The 12884-nt window shown below is 40.5% G+C and overlaps 1 protein-coding gene across 1 annotated transcript in view; it reads left to right on the top strand.

Moving 5' to 3' along the window:
* LOC117357257 (laminin subunit alpha-2-like) overlaps positions 1 to 12884 on the top strand; it is a 466835-nt gene that overhangs the window by 255699 nt on the left and 198252 nt on the right. The window contains exons 26-27 of the mRNA XM_033937630.1: positions 4796 to 4978; positions 9974 to 9979. Of these exons, the coding sequence (XP_033793521.1) occupies positions 4796 to 4978; positions 9974 to 9979 (189 nt within the window). The remainder of the gene's footprint in view (positions 1 to 4795; positions 4979 to 9973; positions 9980 to 12884) is intronic.

Here is a 12884-nt window from a genome sequence, read left to right on the forward strand (position 1 = left end):
GACCAATCAAAATTCAAAGCAGTGCCCTCAAGGCCTTTAGAGTGTGGGGCGAATTCCCTGAAGGCCCTGACCGCACGCCACTGCTCCTGGCAGAAAATTCTCTGGACAAAGAGCTACAAATTGATCAGATTTTGGTTGTGACAATTGAAGGACAGGTGTGACCTCTGAAGAGTATGCCCTCAGTCTTCCCTTCCATTAACTCACAATAAACAAAAACAAGCAAAAAGTCAATCACACCAAGAAGTGCTCTTGAGTGCTCACCGCAAGCCACCCTGAAGCCCAACTAAGCAACTACTCATCAACCAAACTGCAGTTTTTATACAGATAAGACCATCCCATCCCATTTTGAAAACCCATTAGCCCAAATCTCAATTATCCCTGAATTACTTTGGGTCCTTCAAATGGGAACACAAAGTGGCAATGTCTAGCAATGGCTTTTAAATCCCTTAAGTCAACTAAAAGGGGATAGGAAAAGCAGAAAGATTTGTCATATAACAAAAATGCAGACAATACCATGAAATCTCTGCAGCTGACTTCAAATGCTGGCGTTGAACTGTTCTCAGTCAGCTTCCACTGAAGATGTCTGAAAGGGGGCAGGAATTCAGCTGCTAAAGTCACAGGGAGACAGAAGAGAATCTAATCTTTAGTCTTATATACCGGGTCATTCCCAAAGGGACTCGATCCGGTTAACAAAACACAATCTTAAGAACAATGATGTAGAGTAATAGAAGATGGAAAGTCAGTAAATATCACCATAAAATTGTCAGCTAGGGAATCCTATCAGTTATCAGTAAGATATTTTGTAAACAAATAAGTTTTCAAGGTTTTTCTAAAACAAGTCAATGAAGGGAGAGTTCTAATAACTGAAGGAAGATCATTCCATATTTTCACCACAGTAAATGCCAAAGAATGTGAAAGCCTGCCAAAAGTTTGAATCCCTTTAATAGAAGGGAGTAATACTTTGAATTTATGTATATTCCTCGTAGACTGAAAATGATAAGAATTAAAAGAAAGAGGAAATATTGGAGAAAAAAATCCCATATAGACTCTTAAAGATCACATTCGTGCACTTAAACTGACCCCTCCAATATATCAGGAAGATTAGCTGTATAGGATGAATGACGATAAATCTAATCTAATCTAATCTTTGGTTTATATACCGGGGCATCTCCCAGTGGAGCTCAACTCGGTTCACATATGATTAAGACTAGAGTACATAGCAAAAAAAAAATAGGAGAAAGAAGAGCTATAATTAAAAACTAGAGTAATCGCTGAACAGCTTCCTAATGATTTTAAAAAGACACTACCATGATGGCCACAGTTCATCTTGGCATTTTTCTTTTCAAAAAGTCTCACTACTTTACTTTTAAAGGGTACAAACAACACCATTAATAATTTATGTCAGTTCTATGAGAAAATACCGGGAAAAAGGAGATCTATAGTGCTGTGCTTCTAGAGCAGTAAACATGTTAGAAACATGATGGTAAATAAAGGCCAAATAGCCCATCTAGTCTGCCCATCCACAGTAACCATTATCTCTTCCTCTCTCTAAGAGAGCCCACATGCCTATCCCATGCTGTCTTGAATTCAGACACAGTCGTTGGCTCCACCACTTCTTCCGGGAGACTGTTCCACGCATCTACAACCCTTTCTGTAAAAAAGTGTTTCCTTAGATTACTCCTGAGTCTATCATCTCTTAACTTTATCTTGTGCCCTTTCATTCCAGAGCTTCCTCTCAAATGGAAGAGACTTGACTTATGTGCATTTATGCCACGTAGGTATTTAAGCATCTGTATCATATCTCCCCTTTGCCGCCTTTCCTCTAGAGTATACATATTGAGATCTTTAAATATGTCCCCAAAGGCCTTATGTTGAAGACCACGCACCATTTTAGTAGCCTTCCTCTGGATGCCTCCATCCTTTTAATCTTTTTGAACGTGCTCATGGTTTTAAAACTATGGAATCTTCTTTGATATCTTCAATCAGAACAGCAGGTATGTGGGTTATCCTGTATATAACAAAATCTATATGTTAAGGTAAATTGCTGTAAGAAGGGGCATGCTTTTAAAAAGAAGAGGCTGAGAGCAAGAGGGCTTGACAAACTGGGAGAACAGGAATGGATATCTGGAAAACAAGGAAAGTAGGCAGAGTGGCGATGGAACAAATAAGAGGAAAGATAACAGATGCAAGATATTTTTCAATTATATTGGTGCAAGGGGAAGCACAGATTTGGAATTTTAAAACTGAGAGAAGCAAAGACAGTATGTGCAGAGTGTGGCATAAAAAAGAAAATACCACATTTCTCCAGTATTTACCAAATAAGGAAAGCATGGAAGAAGAACCCCTCATTAACAGTAGAGCTAATTATGGTGGTGAAGTAATGACCATACCATTTTCAGAGGAGACGATTTTTGAGGAGCTTTTAAATTGAAAATTAGATGGATTCAAAGAAACTATCCTGTCCTCTTATCCCCCCCTCCCCCGCAACATCCCTCTCCTTGCATACTCTTTCAGGTAACCAACCCTAAATTCCATCCTCCCTACAAGTTATCCTCAAATTTCACCCCTTCCTTAAATTTACCCTTTTAGCCTCCACTATGCATCTAATCCTAAATTATAACTTAAACTGTAACTACTATGTATCTAACCCTAATTCGAAACTTAGCCTCTCTATGTATCCAACCCTAAAATTGTAACTTCCTGGAAATGTCCAGCCATCTTCAATTGTAATCCGCTTAGAACTGCAAGGTACAGGCAGAATAGAAGTCTCTAATGTAATGTAATGTGCAAATAGGAGGCAATTCCACTAAAGACACTAAACAGTAGGTGCCCAAAAATCTGAGCTCTGTTCTAGTACTCTGTAACGGCAAATTTCTGCTACAAATTCATTATAGAATTCTAGCATAAGTTGGCAATGATGTCCCTAAATGTAGGCAGAAATAATTATGCCAGTTCTATGGCAGGGATAAATGTTTGCACCTAAATGCGGCCCTTTCTCACGTCCTGGTATGATTCTATAAATCGTGCGCTGGAACAGTTAAAACACCCATGACCAGCCCATGCCCCTCCCCTATCAACACCACCAATGGACGGTGGTACAGTTACATGCTAGAACACTTTTAGGCATGAAGTTATAGAGTAGCACCTAACTGCACTGATGCATTTTGGTGAATAGTTGTCACTATGGCATGGATGTTTTGCGCCGAATTGGCATATAACTGCTTTGTAGAATTAGGGGGATAAAATGCATTCTTAACAGTGAACAATATTTACTGGTATCTGAACCCTGCCCATCCTTAATGTTCTATATTTAAAATAAAAAACAGAAAAAGAATCTATGAAGAGGCGATTTTGCTCATAGTGGACTGAATTCTGTAAGTGGTGTTGAAAAATTGGCTCCACCTAAAAAACACACTAAGGGGTCCTTTTACAAAGGCGCGGTAGCGGTTTAACACGTGGAATACCGCGCGTTAAACTGCCTGCCGCGCTAGTACCTAACGCCTCCATTGATGAGGCATTAGGATTTTAGGCTGCCGCGGGGGTTAGCGCGTGATGAAATGTCCGATGCGCTAACCCCCGTAGTGCGCCTTAATAAAAGGAGCCCTAAGTGCTATTCTATAAATAGTACTCAAATTTAACTCTTTCAGGACCATAAGGATCGTAGGCCAATTTTTGTGGTTTTGACGACATTTTTATGGTAAAAAGGGCTTGCAGATGCCAAAAAATTGATTTTTTTGTGAAATATCATTATTTTTATTTAAAAAAATCACACTTCTGGCTTATGGACAGTGTGGCAAGTGAATCTTCTCGTCAATCTAGCAACGACGCTAATGAATGAATGTCAGAACCAGTTTGTTTACATAAAGGCAGTATCATATGGAATCCGTACATATCAAATTTAGAACTGTAGACTATCCCAATCAAAATTTATAGGATTTTAAAGTTATGGGACAAATATGTCCCTTGGTCCTGAAAGGGCTACGTCCAAAACAAGAAAGGGATTCAAAGCATGTAGTGCCAAAGGACATACAATAAAAAGAGACACATAGTAGACCTCAAGAACAGGGATGTAAGTTGTTGTATTTTGATTGACCCAACATGGCCTGGGTTTCGGCTAGATGCCTGTGTCAGATGTCTAAAAAAATATCTGTTGTATTATATTTTTTTAGACCCCTTGATGCAGGCATCTAGCCAAAACACAGGCCGTGTTGGGCCAATCAAAATACAACACGTTACATACCTGGCCGACTGTGTGACTCAAAGTTAGGTGTCATTTATAGACTAGCACTTGGTGCTGGGAACTGTGCCTAACTTTAGGCACAAGGATTTATACAAACTAAACCCTGGTGTAAATCCTCACACCTAAATTAGGTATGGATCCCTGTTGTTCTATAACAGCACATTAATTACATAAATGGTTCTAACTAACTCATGACCCTCCCATGGCCATGCCCTATTTTTGGGAACGATGCATAAAATTTATGTATGGATCCTGGCACCTACAAAACACATCCATAAATTTTAAGTATGTCAATTAGTGCTGATAATTTACTAGCATTCAGTTATTGGTACTAATTGGCTTGTTATTTGGTTAAATTGCCTGTGGAAATTGGGTGCACCCCCAAATTTCTGCACACAATTTTTAGTGCCATTTATAGAATTAGGCTATTACAAATCATGAATGTGGTGAGAGGATATTTGGGGTTATTTATGGACACTAGACCCAATCCTGTTATAAAATTCCCCTTCTAATTACAGAAAACTCTTTTTTTTTTTTTTTTTTTTTTACTGACAGATACAGCAGCGAAGGTGCAAGCAGTGAAAGACAAAGCCAGGCAAGCTAATGACACCGCCAATGACGTCCTTGCAAGGATCAAAGACATTAACCAGAACCTCCTGGGTCTGAGGAACAACTACACTAAACTTGAAGACGATGTGGCAAAGGCAAACGCCATTGTGAAAGATCCATCCCAAAACAGTAAGCTACACTAGTTCAAGTGTTTTCCTTCTTTGAAAGGACATACAGCTCATATGATCTCCTGTTATTTTACAGAGAGGCAATTAACAGCATTAACTATGATAAGTGACTAAACCATAATATATATAAGTTCAAGTTTCAAGTTTTATTTTGACTTGATGAATCGCTTTTTTACTTTACTAAGCGATTTACAAATTTAAAAAAGGTATAAGCATATACCAATTTTAAAAATCTATAAGAAATATCCAGTGACGAGAATGGCTCATGCTTATGATGCATGAATGAAGAGCCGTCTGAGGATCAGTTGAAAATTTAGGGCTCCTTTTACTGAGCTGCGCTAGTGGTTTTAGTGCGCGCTTAGCGCACGCTACATTGCCACGCGCACTAGACGCTAACGCCAGCATTGAGCTGGCGTTAGTTCTAGCCGCGTAGCGTGGGGTTAGCGCGTGCTAATTTTCTGCGCGCGCTAAAAACGCTGGCACCGCTTAGTAAAAGAGGGGGTTAGTGATATGTTGTGGAGGGGTGATTTGGTTGAATGTAATATTGTGAAACCCCTATACAGAATAGCCTGAAGAATACTGGTCTATAATGCCTCTACAGTAACTTGCAGGACCAGATTTAAGATTTTGATGTCCATAGGCTAGATCAGACAGCAAATCCCAAAGAGCAGGAGGTGTGGGTGTGTGTGGGTGTCAGAGATCCCAGTAATGGGACAGGAGAGGAACAGAGGAGGGTAATAATGCAGAGAGATGCCCCCTCCCCCTCATTCTACATCTAAAGTTAGTCTCCAATCGTGCATGTAAGTTATAGAAAGTGGCATATTCATGCGTGATTATTTATTTATAAAATTTCTAACCTGTTCAAACCTAAGCGGTTTACAAAATACATACACAAACATCAAATAACACACAACCATACAAATAGAGAAAATAGTATTCTGAAATGTTCATAGTGAGAATCACTGACTGTTCAACTAAAAGCCTCTATAAATGGACAAAGTAATCTCAGTGGTCCTCTCAGATTATTCCATAATAAAACCCCTGCTCCTGAAATTACAAATGCTTTTATATTTTTGAAATTCACATGTAAAAACTCATCTGTTGATAACTGCATCATTCCCTCTGACCCTAAAGATCCCTCTGACCCTAAAGACCTGCATCATTCCCTCTGACCCTAAAGTGCCATCACTTGTGTCAGATACCAAGGAAACTTATAATGAATGACTTTTAAAGTCAATAACAAAAATATTCAAAAATACTCCACTTTGTTAGCTGAAGGTCAAGTCTAACGGAAGAAAAAGCCTCAGGTGTAATCTGGTAGCGCTCAAAGCACCTCCATCCACACCATTGGCTCCAAAAAACTTCCATTTAGAAAGACCCTATGCCACTGCGCTAAAGTACTGCATCTAGGTGCATGCATGTCTGTCTTCTCTTGATATTGTATAAGTGCATGGACCTAAATGCAGGCACGTTGATGCTGACTCATTCTGGGCACCCAGATGCCATTACCTACTGACACAGCAATAAATCTTTGAAGTAAAATTGTGAAAAAAAACTGTACGTGATAGAAGAAAACTAAGAACAGTTCTGGAATTAGCATATAAAAGTGAGGTAATATCACATATTAGTTTTCAGTCATCCAAAATCATGCAGACTAGTGCTATCAACAAAATGCTCTCTATCAACAGCTGATTATTGGCCCCTTTTATTTTTAAGAAATGAGGCCCCAGTTCTAAGTAAGTCACCTAAAAAATTGGCACTGACCACAGTGGCGTAACGAGAGCGGGGTGGGGGGAGGACGGTTCGCCCCAGGTGCACGCCCTAGAGGGGTGCACAGCCGGCTGGGTCCGGAACCTCTTGGGACCTGCACTTTAGTGCGGCTGCCGGTCCACCCCCGCGGCCAAAAAAAGGGTAAGAAGCTGGCGGGAGCAGCAAAAGTGCCCTTTAAGGAACACCCTCCCAATCTGGCTCCATCCCGCCTCCTTCGTGATGCTACCGGACAGCGTTCTCAGCCATTGGTAAAACTTTCCTATGTGCTGCAACCCCAGGAGTGAGAACGCTGATCACTTTGGGCTGCAAAGAGAACAAAAGCGATCAGCATTCTAGCTCCTGGGGTTGCAGCGCCCAGGTAAGATCGACCAATGGCTGAGAACGCTGTCCGGTGGCAGCACGAAGGGGGCGGGATAGAGCCAGATCGGGAGGGCATTCCTTAAAGGGCGCTTTCGTCGCTCCTACCGGCTTCCTAGCCTTTTTCTAACACTGGATTTTCCGCTGGGTTTTATAGAAGCTTATATTGAAGAGAAGAAATATAGCAGTGGCGTACCAAGGGCGGGGGTGTGTGTCAAAAAATGATGGGCCGGGGGGGGGGGTCAAAAAATGATGGGCCCAGGGTGTCACATACCCTAGGTATACCACTGACCGACCATACCTGTGCCCAAGTTAGGTGCACATTGGCTCATATCTGCCTTCTCTTGTTATTGTAAAAGTGCGTGGGCCTAAGTGCAGGCACGTTGATGCCGACTCATGCTGGGCACCCAAATGCCATTAGAGAATTAGTACTCAGCATACCGTATCTAGGCACCAAATTTGTGGCACCCAGTTAGAGAATTTTCCCCTAAGGAGCTAAATGCTCAAAAGATTGCCTAAGCGCAAATTCCATAATGGCAATTGTACGTGTAAATGCCCATATAGAATGCTAGCGTAAGTCCTCATTTATGTAAATCCCATATATGCTTGTGCATTGGTGCTTTTGGACTGACATACAACGCTAACTGAGGAGGTGTCTTTGTTATTTTGGTGATTAACTGAAGATATTAGTGCATATTAGTAAGATGTACTTCTGGCATTAGCCACGCCTATGGAGGTGCGATTCTGGCGCCAATCTTTTAGGTGCCGGTAAGCATCTTGAAAATCAGTGAAAACAATGTTTTTCACTGAGCTTAGGCGCCTACCAGTGCCGTTTAGAGAATCTGGGCCTAAGTGCTTGGCAAGCACCTGCTTTGCCCATGTCCCTCCCACATCCACGAAAAAAAACGGACAGCCGATCCACAAGATCTGAGAAACAAAAGAAAACAGATCAGAACAGAGGTCCAAAACTCCAATGCCAAAATGTACTCACCACATAAAATCATCATAAATAATTAAAAGCTCTACTGCTTGCAAGGAAGAAGAGATAAGCTATAGCCAATAGGCCATGCCTATTGAATAACACTTTTTGTTTTTTACAGCCCTGATGCAGCCCTTATGAGGGTGAAACATGGTCGTGTTGGGCTTTTAATTATTTATGATTTCATGTGGTGAATACATTTTGCATTGGAGTTTTGGACCTCTATTCTTATCTACTGTTTTTATTGGGTTTTTTTTTTGCTTCCCACATCCACTCCTCTCACACAGCTACATACTATAGGCGCTAACATTATAGAATAGCACCTAAGGGCATAACTCCAGTTATGGTCCACTTATTGTTAGCAATAATCATTTATTTATTTATTTAAAATGTAAAACCCACATATCCAGCAATTCTGTGCGGACCACATCAGAACATACATAATAAAGTTATAAGAAGAACATACACAAACCATTAACAAATAAAAACAATATAATAAAACAATAAAAACAACTCAATAAGACTAACAACAGCCTTGTCTCTGATTAAAATATTAAAATCATTAAAATAAATACCAGCAAAAATGCAGCTTACTCAATCGCACTGAAAACCCTAAAAATCAGCTCTTCTACTTATACCGGCATCGAAACACAAACCCATACTGGTTCATGTTGCAAAAGTATGTAAACAATACAGTTTTTAGCCCTTTCCTAAACTGTAACACATTGGAAGCCTGCCTTAAATCCAGGGGTAACTTATCCCAACAGATAGGGCCCTGTACTAATAACATACTGTAGTGTTACGATGACCAGACAACCTCACTACACCCAACGGAGGCACATCAGAGCTTATTCATCGAGTGTAGATTCCATGTTGGCTGATAAAACACACTGCCGTGGGACCATCATCATTCAATACCTTAAAAATTAGACAAAGAACCTTAAATTCAGTTCTCACGTTAATGGGCAGTCAATGCAGGTGTTTCAAAATTAGTGTAATATGCTCAGACCTTGAGACATGCGCATTAATGCGTGCAATAGCATTTTGGGCAAGTTGCAAAGCCTTGAGAACACATTTCGGCAAACCCATTGCAATAGTCAAAGACAGGAGCCAACATCATCACGATGGTAGTTTTAAAATTGTCTTCTGACAAGTAATCCCTTAGTCTACACAACAGTTGCAACTTGAAGAATGCACTTGACACCACCGATTTTACTTGTGGCTTGAATGATACACCCAAATTAGTGCCTAATTGAACAATTTATATGTACAACTGCCAGCATTCTATAGCCTACACATACAATTTTGTGCATGTAAGATTGCAGAATTAGGGGGTATATGGACATGTCTCTAAAGTAAAAGAGTGTCGACTGTTCTTAGGCCCAACTAGCATTTTCAATGTTTGGCACCTTAGGCAGTTGACTCTGGTTCTTCCTAAATCAGGGCCTGGTGGGAACTATGCCACAGTGTTATTTCATGATTGGATCCCAATTGGATTAATCATTGAGCCTGAAATCGTTGCAAACAAATAGCAAAAAAGACCGACAAATTGTTGGAAATGGTTGATTGGTAGCCCATCGACATGAGAAAGCTGATCAATAACACCCTGCATTATACTGATTTTATGGAAATAGATCCACATTGGCATTGGCTGCATTTTAGAATCTAGGTCATGATGTGACTGTAGTGATATATGAATAAAAGCATCATTTCCTAATCAGTGTTTGGAAAATGTTGCCCATGGAAAATTCCAAATGAATTGTGTCGTAAAAAAAAAAAAAAAAAAATCCTGTCTTCCTTATTGCCTGTGTTTATACAGAATGGTTTAAACAAATGTACTTAACAAGATTTTTCTTTTTTTGCTTTTTCTCCATGCCATCATGTCCACAGAAATCAGTACGTATATTGTTTTATGCTCGTTTCGTTTAGTAGTTGCTGTGCATTACTCCCTAGCATGCAAGCTTATGATGGCGGCTTTCTTTGGTGCTGCATTTGAGCAGTCCCTTAGTTCCCTTCCTTGTTGCTCTTTTTTGTGACATAGTGTTAGTGAAAGCAGTTTTAACGGTGTGTGAGAGAGAAAAAGCCTAATATAGAGGCTTTCATGGAGCATTTAACTCATATGCCCAGTCAGCATAAAGATTGCTACAGAACAGAGAGATGCTGCCAAGGGGCACTTAGTGGGGCACTTTGAACCTGATAGGCAAAGTCATTTAGCCATCCGCTGATCGGTTAAATTGCTTGGTCAGAGCTAGCCGCTAATATTCAGTGGTACTTAACTGGTTAAGTGTTGCTGAATATCATGGTTAGCGCCAAACACGAAGCCGGCTATGTTAGATGTGTTCTGGGAGTGGACTCAGCACTTGGCTGCTTAAGTGCCGATATTCAGCCCTTAAGTTGCCAGATTTACTGCATAAAAGTCTGTCCTGCTTTTATGAAGTATCCCAGGGCCACTTAAGCAATGAATATTGACTTAAGCGGCTAAGTGTTAGCTAACTTAAAAATAACCAGATATTCAAAGCCAAAGCCTGTACAGGTCCCAGCTTTGACTATCCAGGAATAATGGAATAACTATCAGCAAAATGCTCACCATCGACAGCTGATTATTGGCCCCTTTATTTTTAAGAAACTAAGGCCCCAATTCTATGTATGTCACCTAAAAAATTGGCACCAACCATACCGGTGCCCATCCATGTTAGGTGCACATTGGCTCATATTCTATAATTGTGCACATAACTTAAAAAATATGATCTGCCCCCTAGCCACACCCATTTTTAGATAGGCACTTTGGACAAGGCACCTAACTTTTATAGAATCGTGCCTACCTGGTTGCATGTCTAACGTTCAGTTAACATCAGTTATGAGATACTGTTAAGTCACTGAAATAAGGTGACTCTTCCTACATTATCATCTTTAGATAAGTTTCATGGCCCCACTTTTTTGACAATGGAGCATATTGCAAACCAAATAGATGTGATGCAACCTTTCACTCATGGCTAAAGAATTTTTATTTTTATAGAAAATTTGTAGGCCTTTATTCACAAATGAGACATCTGCAACTAGTGCAAAGTGTGCTTTTTTAATTACAAGCAACATTAAAAATAATAAAAATACTTTTTTTACTGTGCAATTGTCAATTTCCTAGCTAAATAGAATAATATCTACTTTTACATCAAATCAGGTTGAGAAACTCTAATAAATGACTCATTGCTCCCAGCTAGTGTACATTTAGACTTAGATAAAGAAGAAAAACAAAGCAATAAAAATGAAGTACAACACCCTTTCCATCTCTGACATCTCAGCAGAACCATTCCTCTTCATCTTCCTGCTAGAGACAACTTCTTATCTTGGTGTTTCCATGAGACCTTGCTGGAGTCTTTCCTTTTAACAGCATTCTTCTGTTCTTTTCCTCCTCTCCTGTAAAACAAAAGATCTTGTTGTGTAAGTTTTTATACAATCACAGATTAGGATTTTGTATTCCAGAAAAATTATAATCATCCAATCTACCGTATTTTCACGCATATAAAGCATGCGTTATACACGATTTTACAAACCATTCATAACCGTGCGCGTTATACGTGTGAGCGCGTTTTACAACTTTTTTTTTTCATTCCGATCCGGCATCCCCCTTGCGAACCGGCATCCTCCCCCCCACTCGCATCACCCCCTCCCCCGCGAGCCTACATCCCCCCCAGCACCGCAAAACATCTCTTACCCGATTGGGCACTGATTCTGATCTCGGAGAGAGCGAGACCAGAAGGCTTTGAGCATGCGCAAATGCTCAAAGCCCAGTCCAGCCCGGCACAGGGAAGAAGGAGGATCTCCCTCGCACCGCAAAGCCCAGCCCAGCCCAGCCCAACAAGGGAGGATCTTCGGGCACTGGCACTGGCACGTCCTGTGAATTGGTGCTGGTGCCGGTGCCCAATCGGGTAAGAGATGTTTTGCGGTGCTGGGGGGTGTTGTAGGATCGCGGGGGAGGGGGGTGATGCGAGCGGGGGGAGGATGCCGGTTCGCAGGCCAGAAGAGTAAGCGGGAGTGGGAGGAGGTTATAGCAGCATGCGCGGTATACGCGTGTGCGTGCTATATAAAAAAAATTTTTACAGACATGCTTTGGACCCGCGCGCTATACGCGTATGTGTGTTATACACACATGTGCGTTATATGCGTGAAAATACAGTAGTTGATCTCGGGCAAGGAATGTCCTAATGTCCAGTGCAATCTTAACACTATCCCCCGAAGCTAAATTTGTAAAACAGCACCGTCCGTGTGTGTTAATTGTATGTCTCACACTTTAATATTGTGCTTCAACTCCATATACATATTTATATATACGAATGTGGCCTCAAGTACACCTCCTCCACCCTTGACCAAATGTTAAGTCTGGTGGGAAACGAGGTGTGTCAGTATCCTCATTGGCCTACATTCTTTTCACCTCACTTTTATTAATTTTATATTTTATAGTTTTGTATTAATTTATTACTTTAGAAGTTATTTAAAAAGTATTGATTAATCTTTATGATGAATATAATACTTAACCTGGATTCATCATGCTCGTGGGATTAATCGATCCGACATGTTTCACAACAAGTTGCTTTTTCAAGGATCTTCCCCTATAAAACATGTGAAAACCAATCAATTACTCATCAACTTTTATAATAAATAATAAAACTCCCAAAGTTTTACTACTTATACTATCACCCGTGGTTTTGCTTACCAGAGCCGCTATGTCGTCCGCCTTACTCTAACTTTATGGTAAGATAGCGGCGGCGTACTCAATTATCTCTCTTATTCTGTTTGAGCTGTC

The sequence above is a fragment of the Geotrypetes seraphini genome, chromosome 3 (genome assembly GCF_902459505.1).
Source record: "Geotrypetes seraphini chromosome 3, aGeoSer1.1, whole genome shotgun sequence".
In the NCBI taxonomy this organism is placed as follows: Eukaryota; Metazoa; Chordata; class Amphibia; order Gymnophiona; family Dermophiidae; genus Geotrypetes; species Geotrypetes seraphini.